Source organism: Lampetra fluviatilis, chromosome 57 (genome assembly GCF_964198595.1).
Source record: "Lampetra fluviatilis chromosome 57, kcLamFluv1.1, whole genome shotgun sequence".
NCBI lineage: Eukaryota > Metazoa > Chordata > Hyperoartia > Petromyzontiformes > Petromyzontidae > Lampetra > Lampetra fluviatilis.
Window position 1 is genome coordinate 3,164,720 of NC_136331.1, and position 19,801 is coordinate 3,184,520.

Below are 19,801 nucleotides of genomic sequence, written 5' to 3' on the forward strand. Positions count from 1 at the left end.
AGCGGGTGAGTGAGCGAGTGGGTGAGCGAGTGGGTGAGCGAGTGAGCGAGTGGGTGAGTGAGCGAGTGGGTGAGCGAGCGAGTGGGTGAGCGAGTGAGTGGGTGAGCGAGTGGGTGAGCGAGTGGGTGAGCGAGTGGGTGAGCGAGTGGGTGAGCGAGTGGGTGAGCGAGCGAGTGGGTGAGCGAGCGAGTGGGTGAGCGAGCGAGTGGGTGAGCGAGCGAGTGGGTGAGCGAGTGGGTGAGCGAGTGGGTGAGCGAGTGGGTGAGCGAGTGGGTGAGCGAGTGGGTGAGCGAGTGGGTGAGTGAAGTGAGTGAGTGGGTGAGCGGGTGAGTGAGCGGGTGAGTGAGCGGGTGAGTGAGCGAGTGGGTGAGCGAGTGGGTGAGCGAGTGGGTGAGCGAGTGGGTGAGCGGGTGGGTGAGCGGGTGGGTGAGCGGGTGGGTGAGCGGGTGAGCGAGTGGGTGAGCGAGTGAGCGAGCGGTGTGAACGAGCGGGTGAGCGAGTGGTGTGAGCGAGCGGGTGAGCGAGCGGGTGGGTGAGCGAGTGAGTGAGCGGGTGAGCGAGTGGGTGAGCGGTGTGAGCGAGCGGGTGAGCGAGCGGGTGAACGAGCGGGTGAGCGGGTGAGCGAGTGGGTGAGCGAGTGGGTGAGCGAGTGGGTGAGCGAGTGGGTGGGTGAGTGAGTGGGTGAGCGAGTGGGTGAGTGAGTGAGCGAGTGAGTGAGTGAGCGAGTGGGTGAGCGAGTGAGTGAGTGAGTGAGTGAGCGGTGTGAGCGAGCGGGTGAGCGAGTGAGTGGGTGAGTGAGTGGGTGAGCGAGTGGGTGAGTGGGTGAGCGAGTGAGTGAGTGGGTGAGCGAGTGAGTGAGTGGGTGAGCGAGTAAGTGAGTGGGTGAGCGAGTGAGTGAGTGGGTGAGTGAGTGAGCAAGTGGGTGAGTGAGTGAGCGAGTGAGTGAGTGAGTGAGCGGGTGAGCGGGTGAGCGAGCGGGTGAGCGAGTGAGTGGGTGAGTGAGTGGGTGAGCGAGTGGGTGAGTGACGCTGCTCTGACTCACCGTCCCCGAGGGGGGCTGCCCCCCCCTCCGTGCTGCTCCACGTGGCGGCGCCACCGCCGCCCTGCTGAGGGGGGGCGCCCCCTTCCTTAGCTGCACCCGGTGACACAGGTCAACAAGAGGGGCACACGTGACTGTGTGAGTGTGTGTGAGAGTGTGTGTGTGACTGTGAGTGTGTGACTGTGTGTGTGTGTGTGTGAGTGTGTGTGTGACTGTGAGTGTGTGACTGTGTGTGTGTGACTGTGTGTGTGTGACTGTGTGTGTGTGACTGTGTGAGTGTGAGAGTGTGTGTGTGACTGTGAGTGTGTGACTGTGTGTGTGTGACTGTGTGTGTGTGAGTGTGTGTGAGTGTGACTGTGTGTGTGTGACAGTGTGTGTGTGACTGTGAGTGTGTGACTGTGTGTGTGTGACTGTGTGTGTGTGACTGTGTGTGTGACTGTGTGAGTGTGAGAGTGTGTGTGTGACTGTGAGTGTGTGACTGTGTGTGTGTGACTGTGTGTGTGACTGTGTGAGTGTGAGAGTGTGTGTGTGTGACTGTGACTGTGTGAGTGTGAGTGTGAGAGTGTGTGTGTGTGACTGTGAGTGTGACTGTGTGTGTGTGTGACTGTGACTGTGTGAGTGTGTGTGACTGTGAGTGTAACTGTGTGTGTGTGTGTGTGAGTGTGTGTGACTGTGTGTGTGTGAGAGTGTGTTTGACTGTGTGTGTGAGAGTGTGTTTGACTGTGTGAGTGAGAGTGTGTGTGACTGTGTGTGTGTGACTGTGAGAGTGTGTGTGACTGTGTGAGTGTGTGTGACTGTGTGTGTAACTGTGTGTGACTGTGAGTGTGTGACTGTGTGTGTGTGCGACTGTGTGTGTGAGTGACTGTGTGTGTGAGTGACTGTGTGTGTGTGTGACTGTGTGTGACTGTGTGTGTGTGTGTGATTGTGTGTGTGTGTGTGACTGTGTGTGTGTGACCGTGTGTGTGTGACTGTGTGTGTGTGACCGTGTGTGTGTGTGTGACTGTGTGACACTCTGCTCACGATCATTAAGGACCTTCATGATGGTGAGCGGGCCCGGGATAAAACTACGTGGCCGGGAGTCAGAGCCATTCTCTGTACACCTTGGGGTGCGACAGGGATGTCCTCTGGCTCCCACATTATTTAACATCTATTTTGACAACGTAGTTCGTGAAGCCTTCAATAGCTGTACCAGAGGAATTTCCATTTGGTACAGATACAATGGGAGGCTGATCGATGCCCGGGTGCGGTCAAGGGATGGCTCCCTATTGGTCAACCACGTTATGTATGTAATTGCTGCTCATTCAGAAGAGGAGTTGGAGACGCTGCTGCTGAGACTGGAGCGTGCCACTAAGAGGTGGGGCCTTACCATCAGCCCCACCAAAACTAAGCACCTGCCTGGGTATTTTGTGCCATCAGACACTACACCCCTACTACTCCCAATCGGTGATGGGGCCAGTTGTGGAGATAGTGGAGAGTTTCCCATACCTGGGCAGTGTGCTCATGACTGGCTCCGGTTTGACGGCAGAGGTCTTGCGAAACGTGGACCCCCCCCTAATGAAGCATCTTCGCCGGTGAGAAACATTTAGGCTGGCCTGCCCACAATCCATCCTGGGTTCAACCAGGCTGGATTGTGCAAGGAGCTCACAAATCAAGTGGGCCGTACCTTCCTTAGCCGCTTGCCAGAACTCAAACGCCACCCGGAACGCCTGGGCCACCGTCAGCGTCACCGCCTGGGCCTGGACAGGGGAGACGCGGGGGGGGGGGGGGGGGGAGACGCGGGGGGGGGGGAGACGCGGGGGGGGGGGGGGGAGACGCCAGGGGGGGGGGGGGAGACGCGGGGGAGTGGAAGTGTAGCGGTTAGTGCTACGAATTCCCGCTCGCGGCCACCAACAACCGCTGAAGGTTATCTGAACCGGTCCTGTGCCTCCCCTAGGTCGAGCGAGTGAGGAGTGAGTGAGTGATTGAGTGAGGAGTGAGTGAGTGAGGAGTGAGTAGTGAGAAGCGAGTGAGTGAGGAGTGAGCGAGTGAGTGAGCGAGTGAGTGAGCGAGCGAAGTGAGCGAGTGATTGAGTGAGTGAGTGAATGAGCGAGTGAGTGAGGAGTGAGTAGTGAGAAGCGAGTGAGTGAGGAGTGAGCGAGTGAGTGAGCGAGTGAGTGAGCGAGCGAGTGAGCGAGTGATTGAGTGAGTGAGTGAGTGAGCGAGTGAGTGAGCGAGTGAGGAGTGAGTGAGTGATTGAGTGAGGAGTGAGGAGTGAGTGAGTGAGTGAGCGAGTGAGTGAGTGAGTGAGGAGTGAGTAGTGAGAAGCGAGTGAGTGAGGAGTGAGCGAGTGAGTGAGCGAGTGAGTGAGCGAGCGAGTGAGCGAGTGATTGAGTGAGTGAGTGAGTGAGTGAGCGAGTGAGTGAGCGAGTGAGGAGTGAGCGAGTGAGTGAGTGAGGAGTGAGTGAGTGAGTGAGGAGTGAGCGAAGTGAGTGAGCGAGCGAGTGAGTGAGTGAGTGAGGAGTGAGCGAGTGATTGAGTGAGTGAGTGAGTGAGCAGTGAGAAGCGAGTGAGTGAGGAGTGAGCGAGCGAGTGAGCGAGCGAGTGAGCGAGTGAGTGAGCGAGTGAGTGAGCGAGTGAGGAGTGATTGAGTGAGGAGTGAGTGAGCGAGTGAGTGAGCGAGTGATTGAGTGAGTGAGTGAGTGAGTGAGCGAGCGAGCGAGTGAGGAGTGAGTGAGGGATTGAGTGAGGAGTGAGTGAGTGATTGAGTGAGTGAGTGAGTGAGCGAGCGAGTGAGCGAGTGATTGAGTGAGTGAGTGATGTGAGCGAGTGAGTGAGCGAGTGAGTGAGGAGTGAGTGAGTGAGGAGTGAGTGAGTGAGGAGTGAGTGATTGAGTGAGTGAGTGAGTGAGCGAGTGAGGAGTGAGCGAGTGAGAGGAGTGAGCGAGTGAGGAGTGAGTGAGTGAGGAGTGAGCGAGTGATTGAGTGAGTGAGGTGAGCGAGTGAGTGAGCGAGTGAGGAGTGAGTGAGTGATTGAGTGAGTAGTGAGAAGCGAGTGAGTGAGGAGTGAGCGAGTGAGTGAGCGAAGTGAGTGAGCGAGCGAGTGAGCGAGTGAGGAGTGAGTGAGTGATTGAGTGAGTGAGGAGTGAGTAGTGAGAAGCGAGTGAGTGAGGAAGTGAGCGAGTGAGTGAGTGAGCGAGTGAGTGAGCGAGCGATTGAGTGAGTGAAGTGAGCGAGTGAGTGAGTGAGGAGTGAGCGAGTGAGTGAGCGAGTGAGTGAGCGAGTGAGTGAGCGAGTGAGTGAGTGAGTGAGGAGCGAGTGAGTGAGTGAGTGAGCGAGTGAGCGAGTGAGTGAGAGAGTGAGCGAGCGAGTGAGTGAGCGAGTGAGTGAGCGAGCGAGCGAGCGAGTGAGTGAGCGAGTGAGCGAGTGAGCGAGCGAGCGAGTGAGTGAGCGAGCGAGCGAAGCGAGTGAGCGAGAGAGTGAGTGAGCGAGCGAGCGAGTGAGCGAGTGAGTGAGCGAGCGAGAGTGAGCGAGCGAGCGAGAGGAGCGAGCGAGAGAGCGAGTGAGCGAGTGAGTGAGCGAGCGAGCGAGTGAGTGAGAGAGTGAGCGAGCGAGCGAGCGAGTGAGTGAGAGAGCGAGAGAGTGAGCGAAGCGAGCGAGCGAGCGAGCGAGTGAGAGAGTGAGCGAGCGAGCGAGTGAGTGAGTGAGTGAGTGAGTGAGTGAGCGAGTGAGGAGGTGAGCGAGCGAGAGAGTGAGCGAGTGAGCGAGTGAGTGAGCGAGTGAGTGAGCGAGCGAGCGAGTGAGCGAGCGAGCGAAGTGAGCGAGCGAGTGAGTGAACGAACGAGTGAGGGAGCGAGCGAGCGAGCGAGCGAGTGAGTGAGAGAGTGAGCGAAGTGAGCGAGCGAGCGAGTGAGTGAGCGAGCGAGTGAGTGAGCGAGTGAGTGAGCGAGCGAGTGAGTGAGCGAGTGAGTGAGCGAGAGAGTGAGTGAGCGAGAGAGTGAGCGAGCGAGCGAGTGAGCGAGCGAGTGAGTGAGCGAGTGAGTGAGCGAGCGAGTGAGTGAGCGAGTGAGTGAGCGAGCGAGTGAGTGAGCGAGCGAGCGAGTGAGCGAGCGAGTGAGTGAGCGAGAGAGTGAGTGAGCGAGCGAGCGAGTGAGTGAGCGAGTGAGTGAGCGAGCGAAGTGAGCGAGCGAGCGAGCGAGTGAGTGAGAGAGTGAGCGAGCGAGTGAGTGAGCGAGTGAGTGAGCGAGCGAGTGAGTGAGCGAGCGAGTGAGCGAGCGAGCGAGCGAGTGAGTGAGCGAAGTGAGCGAGCGAAGTGAGCGAGCGAGCGAGTGAGCGAGAGAGTGAGTGAGTGAGCGAGCGAGCGAGTGAGTGAGCGAGCGAGTGAGTGAGTGAGTGAGTGAGTGAGTGAGTGAGCGAGTGAGGAGGGAGCGAGCGAAGTGAAGTGAGCGAGTGAGCGAGTGAGCGAGAGAGTGAGTGAGCGAAGCGAGCGAGCGAGGTGAGTGAGCGAGTGAGTGAGCGAGCGAGTGAGTGAGCGAGTGAGTGAGCGAGAGAGTGAGTGAGCGAGAGAGTGAGCGAGCGATGCGAGCTGAGCGAGCGAAGCGAGTGAGAGGAGTGAGCGAGCGAGCGAGCGAGCGAGCGAAGCGAGTGAGCGAGCGAGCGAGTGAGCGAAGTGAGGTGAGCGAGAGAGTGAGTGAGCGAGCGAGCGAGGTGAGTGAGCGAGTGAGTGAGCGAGCGAGTGAGTGAGCGAGTGAGTGAGCGAGCGAGTGAAGTGAGCGAGTGAGTGAGTGAGCGAGCGAGTGAGTGAGCGAGTGAGTGAGCGAGCGAGTGAGTGAGCGAGTGAGTGAGCGAGTGAGTGAGCGAGAGAGTGAGTGAGCGAGCGAGCGAGTGAGTGAGCGAGTGAGTGAGCGAGCGAAGTGAGCGAGCGAGCGAGTGAGCGAGAGAGTGAGTGAGCGAGCGAGTGAGCGAGTGAGTGAGCGAGCGAGCGAGCGAGCGAGCGAGCGAGTGAGTGAGCGAGTGAGGAGGGAGCGAGCGATTGAGTGAGTGAGTGAGGAGCGAGTGAGTGAGTGAGGAGCGAGTGAGTGAGTGAGTGAGCGAGTGAGGAGTGAGCGAGTGAGCGAGTGAGTGAGCGAGCGAGTGAGCGAAGTGAGCGAGTGAGGAGCGAGGAGCGAGTGAGTGAACGAGTGAGTGAGTGAGCGAGTGAGGAGTGAGCGAGTGAGTGAGTGAGCGAGTGAGCGAGTGAGTGAGCGAGCGAGCGAGTGAGTGAGCGAGTGAGGAGTGAGCGAGTGAGTGAGCGAAGTGAGCGAGTGAGTGAGCGAGCGAGTGAGTGAGCGAGTGAGCGAGTGAGTGAGCGAGTGAGGAGTGAGCGAGTGAGGAGCGAGCGTCACCACTTTCTTCTTGGTGCAGAGGAAGGCGAAGCACTCGAGGCTGTCGTCGAGGCCGCTCTGAGCGATGAAGGCGAACACCTTGTCATGCACCTTGTCAGCCGTGCAGTACGAGATCCTACACACACACAGTGTACACACACACACAGTGCACACACACACACAGTGTACACACACACACACACAGTGTACACACACACACACACAGTGTACACACACAGTGTACACACACAGTGTACACACACAGTGTACACACACAGTGTACACACACACACACACAGACACACACACACACAGACACACACACACACAGACACACACACACACACACAGTGTACACACACACACACAGTGTACACACACACACAGTGTACACACACACACAGTGTACACACACACACAGTGTACACACACACACAGTGTACACACACAGTGTACACACACACACAGACACACACAGTGTACACACACACACAGACACACACAGTGTACACACACACACAGACACACACAGTGTACACACACACACAGTGTACACACACACACAGTGTACACACACACACAGTGTACACACACACACAGTGTACACACACACACACACAGACACACAGACACACACACACGTGTACACACACACACACGTGTACACACACACGTGTACACACACACACACACGTGTACACACACACACACACGTGTACACACACACACACACGTGTACACACACACACACGTGTACACACACACACACACGTGTACACACACACACACACGTGTACACACACACACACACGTGTACACACACACACACACACGTGTACACACACACACGTCTACACACACACACACACCACGTGTACACACACACACACACCACGTGTACACACACACACACACACACCACGTGTACACACACACACACACCACGTGTACACACACACACACACCACGTGTACACACACACACACACACCACGTGTACACACACACACACACCACGTGTACACACACACACACACACCACGTGTACACGCACACACCACGTGTACACGCACACACCACGTGTACACGCACACACGTGTACACGCACACACACACGTGTACACGCACACACGTGTACACGCACACACGTGTACACACACACACGTGTACACACACACGTGTACACACACACCACGTGTACACACACACACACACACCACGTGTACACGCACACACACCACGTGTACACACACACACACACACGTGTACACACACACACACACACGTGTACACACACACACACACACACGTGTACACACACACACAACGTGTACACACACACGTGTACACACACACACACACCATGTACACACACACGTGTACACACACACAGACAACGTGTACACACACACAGACAACGTGTACACACACACAGACAACGTGTACACACACACACACACACGTGTACACACACGTGTACACACACACACACACACAACGTGTACACACACACACAACGTGTACACACACACGTGTACACACACACACAACGTGTACACACACAGACACACACGTGTACACACACAACGTGTACACACACACGTGTACACACACACACAACCACGTGTACACACACACACACACAACGTGTACACACACACACAACGTGTACACACACACGTGTACACACACACACAACGTGTACACACACAACGTGTACACACACACGTGTACACACACAACGTGTACACACACACACACGTGTACACACACACACACACACGTGTACACACACACACACACGTGTACACACACACCACGTGTACACACACACCACGTGTACACACACACACACACACGTGGTCTCACCGGTAGATGGAGATGTTGTGCAGCAGCTCTGCGCTGCACGCGTCGTGCAGCACGAGGCCTTTGGGCGACACGGTCACCGTCACCTTGCGCAGCTTCCTGCCGCTCGCCTTCGCCTGCGCACAACAACAACAACAACACCACCACCACCACCACCACTAGCACCACTCCACTAGCACCACCACCACCACCACCACTCCACTAGCACCACCACTAGCACCACTCCACTAGCACCACCACCACCACCACTCCACTAGCACCACCACCACCACCACCACCACGCCGCTAGCACCACCACCACCACCACCACTCCACTAGCACCACCACCACCACCACTCCACTAGCACCACCACCACCACCACTCCACCACCACCACCACCACCACTCCACTAGCACCACCACCACCACTCCACTAGCACCACCACCACCACTCCACTAGCACCACCACCACCACCACTCCACTAGCACCACCACCACCACCACTCCACTAGCACCACCACCAGCACCACCACCACCACTCCACTAGCACCACCACTCCACTAGCACCACCACCACCACGCCGCTAGCACCACCACCACCACCACTCCACTAGCACCACCACCACCACTCCACTAGCACCACCACCACCACTCCACTAGCACCACCACCACCACTCCACTAGCACCACCACCACCACCACCACTCCACTAGCACCACCACCACCACCACTCCACTAGCACCACCACCACTCCACTCCACTAGCACCACCACCACTCCACTAGCACCACCACCAGCACCACCACCACCACCACTCCACTAGCACCACCACCACCACTCCACTAGCACCACCACCACCACGCCGCTAGCACCACCACCACCACCACTCCACTAGCACCACCACCACCACTCCACTAGCACCACCACCAGCACCACCACCACGCCACCAGCGCCACCACCACCACCACCACCACTCCACTAGCACCACCACCACTCCACTAGCACCACCACCAGCACCACCACCAGCGCCACCAGCACCACCACGCCACCAGCGCCACGCCCTCTCAACTAACTCCACTCCTCTCCGTGCACTCCCCGACCTCTCCCCTCTCATCTCATTCACCCTCCCACACGCCTGCCATGCCCACTCACCCACCCACCCACCCACACGCTCACCATGCCCACTCACTCACCCACACGCCCGCCATGCCCACTCACTCACCCACCCACCCACACGCTCACCATGCCCACTCACTCACCCACACGCCCGCCATGCCCACTCACTCACCCACCCACCCACACGCTCACCATGCCCGCTCACTCACCATGCCCACTCACTCACCCACACGCCCGCCATGCCCACTCACTCACCATGCCCACCCACACGCTCACCATGCCCACTCACTCACCATGCCCACTCACTCACCACGCCCACTCACTCACCCACCCACCCACACGCTCACCACGCCCACTCACTCACCCACCCACCCACACGCTCACCACGCCCACTCACTCAACCACCCACCCACACGCTCACCATGCCCGCCCACTCACTCACCATGCCCGCCCACACGCCCACCCACCCTCCCACACGCTCACCATGCCCACTCACCCACCCACCCACACGCTCACCATGCCCACTCACCCACCCACCCACACGCTCACCATGCCCGCTCACTCACCCACCCACCCACACGCTCACCACGCCCGCTCACTCACCCACCCACCCACACGCTCACCATGCCCGCTCACTCACCATGCCCGCCCACACGCCCACCCACCCTCCCACACGCTCACCATGCCCACTCACCCACCCACCCACACGCTCACCATGCCCGCCCACCCACCATGCCCACGATGCGCTTGACGGCGTGTGCGGTGAGCTCTTCCCCCTTGGGCGCGTCCACGAGGGTGGAGCCCAGCTCCTTGAGGTGGAAGGACATCCCCTCCAGCAGCGTCTCCTTCGTGTCCGTCCAGTTCTCGGGCAGCTCTAGCGCAGCGCGCAACGCAAAGACAAAGAACCCCCGCGTAGCCCGTCACACACCGAGGGGCAAGAGCTGCGAGCGAGGAGCACCTGTGAAGGGCGGCGCCACGCCCGGCCGCCTTCGTCTCCCCGACGGCGATGTTCGCGCACCGCACCGGGTACTCGTTTGAGGCCGAGTCGACCTAGGAGAGGCCCAGGACCGGTTGGGATATTCGTCGCCGGTGTTTGGTGGCCGTGAGCGGGAATCGAACTCGGGTCGCCGGGTCTTTAGCGCAGCGTGGCGCTAACCGCTGCACCACCGCTCCACCCTCAGTTCTCACAAAGACAAAAGTCCCCTTGTGTAGCCTTAACAGACTGTCAATATCTTCCCCCTCGTCCACGTTGGGAGATGTTAACTACCTCGCCTGGTGTACAGGAGGACGTGGGTTCGATCCCGACCCCAATGCCTGTTGCTGCATATTTGGAGTGTGTGTCTGTCTCGCTCTCATCACCATCGCTGTGGCTAGGAGATGTTAACTACCTTCAACCCGGCGCTGAGAGCCGCGTGAAAAGCTGTCGAACGCCCGCTGGCAGGGAGCGTCACGGGACCAGAGGTCGCAACCGGGTACCCGATACCCGGCCGGGTACGGGTAGGCCGTGAGTCACTGGTGAGTCACCGTTTGCCACTCATTTCCCAACGTCTTGTCTCTTCTCACAATTCAAGTTCCTAGAATCAACCCACCCGCGCCTGCAACATGGCTTCATCCAGAGGTCGCAATCTGGTACCCGTACCCATACCCTACCCGATACCCGGTCGGGTACGGGTAGCCGGGTATCGGGTAGGGTATGGGTACCCGTTTGCAACCCTGGTGCGGCCGGGTACGGGGGGTAAGGAATCAAAACCCGTTTGCGACCTCTGCCCGGGACAGACCCAGGTGCCATGGGTCGGCTCGTCTTATTGGAAGTTTACCGGAGGCGCCTTTGCAGCGATCGCCAAGTTGCACACGGGCGTGATAAACGACTTGAAGCGGAGAGGCGGGTCGCTGCACAGCGCTGGGGCGGATTCGATGATGCGGCCAAACGAGGAGGGACCGATGAGGAGGGGGTCGGGATGGGCCCGGGTCGTAGCGCGACCGCCATGACAGCCCGATGCACCGCGCTGCGGGGCCACACGCCGACTGTGTTTGTCGCCCGGCGCACTGATCGTCATCATCGTCGTTATTGTCGTCGTCGTTATTGTCGTTATTGTCGTCATCGTTATTGTCGTCGCCATTATTGTCGTCATCGTTATTGTCGTTATTGTCGTCGTCGTCGTCGCCGTTATCGCCGTTATTGTCGTCGCCGTTATTGTCGTCGCTGTCATCGCCGTTATTGTCGTCGCCGTTATTGTCGTCGCCGTTATTGTCGTTATTGTCGTCGCCGTTATTGTCGTTATTGCCGTTATTGTCGTCGCCGTTATTGTCATTATTGTCGTTATTGTCATCGCCGTTATTGTCGTCGCCGTTATTGTCGTCGCCGTTATTGTCGTCGCCGTTATTGTCGTTATTGTCGTCGCCGTTATTGTCGTCGCCGTTATTGTCGTCGCCGTTATTGTCGTTATTGTCGTCGCCGTTATTGTCGTCGCCGTTATTGTCGTTATTGTCGTCGCCGTTATTGTCGTTATTGCCGTTATTGTCGTCGCCGTTATTGTCGTTATTGCCGTTATTGCCGTTATTGTCGTCGCCGTTATTGTCGTTATTGCCGTTATTGTCGTCGCCGTTATTGTCGTTATTGCCGTTATTGTCGTCGCCGTTATTGTCGTTATTGTCGTTATTGTCGTCGCCGTTATTGTCGTCGCCGTTATTGTCGTCGCCGTTATTGTCGTCGCCGTTATTGTCGTCGCCGTTATTGTCGTCGCCGTTATTGTCGTCGCCGTTATTGTCGTTATTGTCGTTATTGTCGTCGCCGTTATTGTCGTCGCCGTTATTGTCGTTATTGTCGTTATTGTCGTCGCCGTTATTGTCGTCGCCGTTATTGTCGTCGCCGTCGCCGTTATTGTCGTCGCCGTTATTGTCGTCGTCGTCGCCGTTATTGTCGTCGCCGTTATTGTCGTCGTCGTCGTTATTGTCGTCGTCGTTATTGTCGTTATTGTCGTTGCCGTTATTGTCGTCGTCGCCGTTATTGTCGTCGTCGTCGTTATTGTCATCGTCGCCGTTATTGTCGTCGTCGTCGCCGTTATTGTCGTCGTCGTTATTGTCGTCGTCATTGTCGTCATCGTCGTCGTCGTTATTGTCGTCGTCATCATCGTCGTCGTTATTGCCGTAGTCGTCATTGTAATTATATCCACACGCAGCAGCCGCCCCCCCCCCCGGACCCCAACGTCTACAGTTGACAAACAAACCGCGCTCAGAAAACCTCAATCCGACCACGGGCGCTTTATCTTGCAAACAAACACTCGGCCGCACGCGGTGGCCGCAGCAAAGCTACAATTCCGGCTGCAACCACACGCACGCACAGACAAAGCTCCCCCGTGTAGCCTGGAACAGACTGTTTGGGGGGCAAGTGCTGTTGTCGAGTAGCAGCTGTGAAGGCCGCCCCTGTAGCGGGCGGTCGGTCGGCATCAGAGGCCAAGTTTGTACGCATCGCAGCAGGTAATCGCTTGAGGCGGAGTCGACCTAGGGGAGGCCCGGAACCAGATCGTGTAATCGTCACCTGGTATGGGTGGAGCAGGGCCGACCCAGAGACCCGCTCTCAACTCGAGACACGAGCCTCGACTTCAGATGCCAAAACCAACGAAACGCGTTCAACCGCAAGACACCAATTTGCACTTCCATTGAAGCATGGATAACGATGTCAAACCAACAGAGGCCTCGCAGATTTCTTTATAATAAACTAGCTTCACTACCCGGCTTCGCCCGGGACTTGGATTCTTATCTTGGATTAATACACGGCCTACGCTGAGGGTGGGGGGGGGGTGCGTGACGGGTGACATCACATCTGTGACGTCACAGATGTGACGTCACAGCTCACTTGCCGTGCAAAATATTACATCCATTATTGCGCCCCATCCCCCCCAAAATACAAAAGTCTATTTTTATACGTTTTGCATTGTGTACAGTCTGGAAGCTACACACATGCCAAATTTCAACTTTGTTGCATGTCGGGAAGTACGCTAAACATTTCGAAAAGACACACACATAATCACAAATTTCCCTTTAATATACATGTAGATATATTTTTTGTTTCCCCCACTGCGGCTGGCGAGCCGTGAAGGATGACGACGACGACGACGACGACGGCTGCACAGCGACCCCAACGCACGTCGACGCGGCAAGGTGAACCAAGGCGGGCGACCGGCACGGAACGACGATTTCATCGCGGCCCCCCCCAACCCCCCAGCAAAACAACGGCCCCCTCCTACCACCCCCCCCCCTCTCATCACCGCGGTGGTGGAACACACTGCGGCTAGCGCCAAGGTCGTCACTACGACCGCAACTGCAAGCAATGCATCTAAAGGCGATGCTGACGACGGAATAATTCAACTGGGCCTGAAACGAAATTTTTTTTTTCTCGTACGACGCGAATGTAAAGAAGAAGATCAAATAAATAATAATCCGCGATCCGATAGTTCGATGTCACAGGAAGTGATGTCACAGACACCATCGAACTCGAGACCCAATTTTTTTGTTTCATCTATCGTGAATTAAAAAAACGTATTAACACAGGAAGTGACGTCACAGACGCCGCCAAGACTCCAGATTTTTACGGAATCGTTCAACCGAACCAGGCGGCACAATTTATCGTTTGAAAGATGCAAATATAAAAATTCCGCGATTTGAAAGTTAGACGTCACAGACGCCGTTTTTACAGAATCATAAACCGAGCGTGAGACCCAATATTACATTTTCAGATATTGCTAATTAAAAATAACTAACACCATTCCGCGATCCGAAAATTTGATGTCACGGGAAGTTACGCATGTCACAGGAAGTGATGTCACAGACACCACCTAGACTCCAGATTTAACGGAATCATTAAACCGAAACCCGAGATGCAATTCGTATTGTGAACGGTGCAAATAACTAAATAGAAAAATTCCGCTATCCTAAAGTTTTGACGTCACAGGAAGCGATGGACATCACAGGAAGCGATGGACATCACAGGAAGCGATGGACATCACAGGAAGCGATGGACATCACAGGAAGCGATGGACATCACAGGAAGCGATGGACATCACAGGAAGCGATGGACATCACAGGAAGCGATGGACAACACAGGAAGCGATGGACAACACAGAAAGCGATGGACGTCACAGGAAGCGATGGACGTCACAGGAAGTGATGTCACAGACGCGACACAAAAGGCTCACACGCGGCTCTGCTGTGGAGAATGACAGAATCAAAAACACATTCCTGCGGAGGGAGCTGGTAGGAACGTTGGGTTGCTCGGTCAATGGCCTGCAGGGTCAACGGCGGCGTGGTGTATTCCGCAAATATGCCCGACTGTGAGGGCGGGCACAAGCCGGCGTGAGTAGGTTAAACGTTGAGTTTTATAAGGGCACCACGGGGTGACCAGCCCCTCCCCACCCAGCCCCACCCAGCCCCACCCCACCCAGCCCCACCCAACCGATCCCCTCCCCACCCCACCCAGCCCCTCACCCACCCAGCCCCTCTCCTCCCATTTTTGGATGCACGACGGACGGACGGACACAATAATCTCCTGTGGGCTGGTGTAACCAGGAGGTTCCTACCAGTACCAGATAATCCATCTCCTTCGCGTAAAATACAATGCGTCTCTCCACGTAAAACAACAAAAAAAACCCCCATAAAAGGACTTCTTACACAACCCTTACGATACAGAGGGCATTCCGCGTCTCATTATCTTGTTTACATTCTACGCGTCCCCGCGCATTTATTGTTGAGTTATGCATCGCTGTTACATTTTGCGTCCAAGTAGGACCCGCGTAGCGTGAAGCGCGGGAGGTGACCTCGTCAATAAACACGTTGCCAGCTCACCAGCATTGTGGCGCAATCGACAAGATCCCGACTGCTGCTGATGCTGCTGCTGATGATGATACACCGAACATTGAGCCCAGCTCCCGTCTATAAAGACCTGGCAGTTCATCAGCATTGTGGCTCAATCGACAAGATCCCGACTACTGCTACTGCTGATGATGATGACAGTGAATTCATAATAAATGGTTTTTGGGTGAGATCGCGTTATTTATAAATGTGTCGTAACCCTCAACCACCCGACACGGCCAATCAGTTAAAAAATGTGTCACGTTTTTTCAAAGGACAAAACAATTCGCTAAAATGACAGCGAATGTTGAAACCGCTCCTTGCCGATAAACATCTGCCAGCTCACCAGCGTTGTGGTTCAAGCGACAAGCCCCCGACTCTGCTGCTGATGTTGCTGATGATGATGACGATGATGATGACGACGATGATGACGATGTTGCTGATGATGATGACAATGATGACGATGATGAGGTTGCTGATGATGATGACGATGATGACGATGATGACGATGATGATGTTGCTGATGATGTTGCTGATGATGACGATGATGATGTTGCTGATGATGATGACGACGATGATGAGGTTGATGATGATGACGATGATGATGATGTTGATGATGACGATGATGATGACGATGATGATGAGGTTGCTGATGATGATGACGATGATGAGGTTGCTGATGATGATGACGATGATGTTGCTGATGATGTTGCTGATGATGACGATGATGATGTTGCTGATGATGTTGCTGATGATGATGATGTTGCTGATGATGATGAGGTTGATGACGATGATGATGTTGCTGATGATGATGACGATGATGATGATGATGTTGCTGATGATGATGACGATGATGTTGCTGCTGCTGCTGATGATGACGATGATGACGACGATGACGATGATACACCGAATGTTGAAACCCGTCCCGGAGTTGTGCTCACACGTGGAGCCAATTGTTGCCGGCACCGCACACTCCCCGGAGCGCCGTGTGACCGGTGGGGATTGTACTGGTAGGAACCTCCTGGTTCCACCAGCCCACAGGGGATTATTGTGTCCGTCCGTCCGTCGTGAAGGGAGGGGCTGGGTGGGGAGGAAGCGGGTGGGTGGGGAGGGTGGGGCTGGGTGGGGGGTGGGAGGGGTGGGGCTGGGTGGGGAGGGGAGGGTGGGGAGGTGCTGGGTGGGGAGGGTGGGGCTGGGTGGGGGGTGGGAGGGGTGGGGCTGGGTGGGGAGGGGCTGGTCACCCCGTGGTGCCCTTATACAACTCAACGTTTAACCTACTCACGCCGGCTTGTGCCCGCCCTCACAGTCGGCCATATTTGCGGAATACACCACGCCGCCGTTGACCCTGCAGGCCATTGACCGAGCAACCCAACGTTCCTACCAGCTCCCTCCTCCTCCGCAGCAGCAGGAATGTGTTTGTTTTCTTCAGGTGGAGGGGTCAAGGCGTGAAGGACACGGCAAGAAGTCTGTAGATCTATTTCACAGCATAGACACTTCTAAATCATCCAGATCGAAAACTCATTTCTTGAGAGCTGCTTTGCGCGTTCAATTTGTTGTCCTTCCCCCCGCACCTCCGATTAACACGGTTGGCTACGTACGGTGCGAAAGAAGTTCAACGCACATACGAACATGCACAAAGACGGCGCTTCAGCAGAGACAGAGGAGTTAGTGCGGAATCGCACCCCCACCCGGGTTGACTGTCAGTGGTGGGTGGAGCGAGGGGGGGAGTGGGTGGGCGAGTGAGATGATGGTTTCACCAGTGGTGAGTGGGTGAGTGGGTGAGTGAATGAGTGGATGAGCGAGCGTGATGATGGTTTCACCAGTGGTGGGTGGGTGAGCGAGTGGGATGGTGAGTGGGTGAGTGAATGAGTGGGTGAGCGAGTGAGATGATGGTTTCACCAGTGGTGGGTGGGTGAGCGGGTGGGACGGTGAGTGGGTGAGTGAATGAATGGGTGAGCGAGCGTGATGATGGTTTCACCAGTGGTGGGTGGGTGGGTGAGCGGGTGGGAGGGTGAGTGGGTGAGTGAATGAGTGGGTGAGCGAGTGAGATGGTTTAACCAGTGGTGCGTGGGTGAGCGAGTGGGATGGTGAGTGGGTGAGTGAATGAGCGGGTGAGCGAGCTTGATGATGGTTTCACCAGTGGTGGGTGGGTGAGCGGATGGGATGGTGAGTGGGTGAGTGAATGAGTGGGTGAGCGAGCGAGATGATGGTTCTACTAGTGGACGGTGGGTGGGTGAGCAGGTGGGACGGTGAGTGGGTGAGTGAATGAGCGGGCGAGATTATGGTTCTGCTGTTTATTTGGAGTTTGCGTGTCTCTCTCTCCCTTCCCCAGCAGTCGCGTGGAACTTTGTACGGTTTTCCCTCTTCATTTAGAATCAATAGCACGCGTTTAGACTACGAACATTCGACTTACAAACAAAACTGTCCGTATGTTCAGTTGCCCGCTCGGACCGAGTTGTAAGTTCAACCGCCCCGCCCAATAGATGGCGGTGGTGTCATCTACATCTACAGAACATGAAGAACCAGTGTCATCTACATCTACAGAACGTGAAGAAGCAGTGGCATCTACATCTGCAGAACGTGAAGAACCAGTGGCATCTACATCTGCAGAACATGAAGAACCAGTGTCATCTACATCTGCAGAACGTGAAGAACCAGTGGCATCTACATCTGCAGAACAAGAAGAACCAGTGTCATTTACATCTGCAGAACGTGAAGAACCAGTGGCATCTACATCTGCAGAACATGAAGAACCAGTGTCATCTACATCTGCAGAACGTGAAGAACCAGTGGCATCTACATCTGCAGAACATGAAGAACCAGTGTCATCTACATCTGCAGAACGTGAAGAACCAGTGGCATCGACATCTGCAGAACATGAAGAACCAGTGTCATCTACATCTGCAGAACATGAAGAGAACCAGTGTCATTTACATCTACAGAACGTGAAGAAGCAGTTTCATCTACATCTACAGAACGTGAAGAACCAGTGTCATCTACATCTGCAGAACATGAAGAACCAGAGTCATCTACATCTGCAGAACGTGAAGAACCAGTGTCATCTACATCTGCAGAACGTGAAGAAGCAGTGGCATCTACATCTACAGAACATGAAGAGAACCAGTGGCATCTACATCTGCAGAACGTGAAGAACCAGTGGCATCTACATCTGCAGAACATGAAGAACCCGTGGCATCTACATCTGCAGAACGTGAAGAACCAGTGGCATCTACATCTGCAGAACATGAAGAACCCGTGGCATCTACATCTGCAGAACGTGAAGAACCAGCGGCATCTACATCTGCAGAACGTGAAGAACCAGTGGCATCTACATCTGCAGAACATGAAGAACCAGTGGCATCAACATCTACAGAACGTGAGGAACCAGTGGCATCTACATCTGCAGAACGTGAAGAACCAGTGGCATCTACATCTACAGAACATGAAGAACCAGTGGCATCTACATCTACAGAACGTGAAGAACCAGTGTCATCTACATCTGCAGAACGTGAAGAAGCAGCGGCATCTACATCTACAGAACGTGAAGAACCAGTGGCATCTACATCTGCAGAACGTGAAGAACCAGCGGCGTCTACATCTACAGAACGTGAAGAACCAGTGGCATCTACATCTGCAGAACGTGAAGAACCAGCGGCGTCTACATCTACAGAACGTGAAGAACCAGTGGCATCTACATCTGCAGAACGTGAAGAACCGGTGGCATCTACATCTGCAGAACGTGAAGAACCGGTGGCATCTACATCTGCAGAACGTGAAGAACCAGTGGCATCTACATCTACAGAATGTGAAGAACCAGTGGCATCTACATCTACAGAACGTGAAGAACCAGTGGCATCGACATCTACAGAAAGTGAAGAACCAGTGGCATCTACATCTGCAGAACGTGAAGAACCCGTGGCATCTACATCTGCAGAACGTGAAGAACCAGTGGCATCTACATCTGCAGAACATGAAGAACCCGTGGCATCTACATCTGCAGAACGTGAAGAACCAGCGGCATCTACATCTGCAGAACGTGAAGAACCAGTGGCATCTACATCTGCAGAACGTGAAAAACCAATGGCATCTACATATGCAGAACGTGAAGAACCAGTGGCATCTACATCTGCAGAACGTGAATAACCAGTGGCATCTACATCTGCAGAACGTGAAGAACCAGTGGCATCTACATCTACAGAATGTGAAGAACCAGTGGCATCTACATCTACAGAACGTGAAGAACCAGTGGCATCTACATCTGCAGAACGTGAAGAACCAGTGGCATCGACATCTACAGAACGTGAAGAACCAGTGGCATCTACATCTGCAGAACGTGAAGAACCAGTGGCAATTACATCTGCAGAACATGAAGAACCAGTGTCATCTACATCTGCAGAACGTGAAGAACCAGTGGCATCTACATCTACAGAATGTGAAGAACCAGTGGCATCTACATCTACAGAACGTGAAGAACCAGTGGCATCTACATCTACAGAACGTGAAGAACCAGTGGCATCTACATCTGCAGAACGTGAAGAACCAATGGCATCTACATATGCAGAACGTGAAGAACCAGTGGCATCTACATCTGCAGAACGTGAAGAACCAGTGGCATCTACA

At 55.2% G+C, this 19,801-nt stretch overlaps 1 protein-coding gene across 1 annotated transcript in view; it reads right to left on the reverse strand.

Annotated features, from left to right (window-relative positions):
- Nucleotides 1-19,801, reverse strand: part of LDLRAP1 (low density lipoprotein receptor adaptor protein 1) — a 40,292-nt gene that overhangs the window by 8,214 nt on the left and 12,277 nt on the right. Inside the window, 5 exon segments of the mRNA XM_078880324.1 lie at nt 1,043-1,132; nt 2,703-2,775; nt 6,399-6,513; nt 8,246-8,358; nt 10,066-10,208. Of these exon segments, the coding sequence (XP_078736450.1) occupies nt 1,043-1,132; nt 2,703-2,775; nt 6,399-6,513; nt 8,246-8,358; nt 10,066-10,208 (534 nt within the window).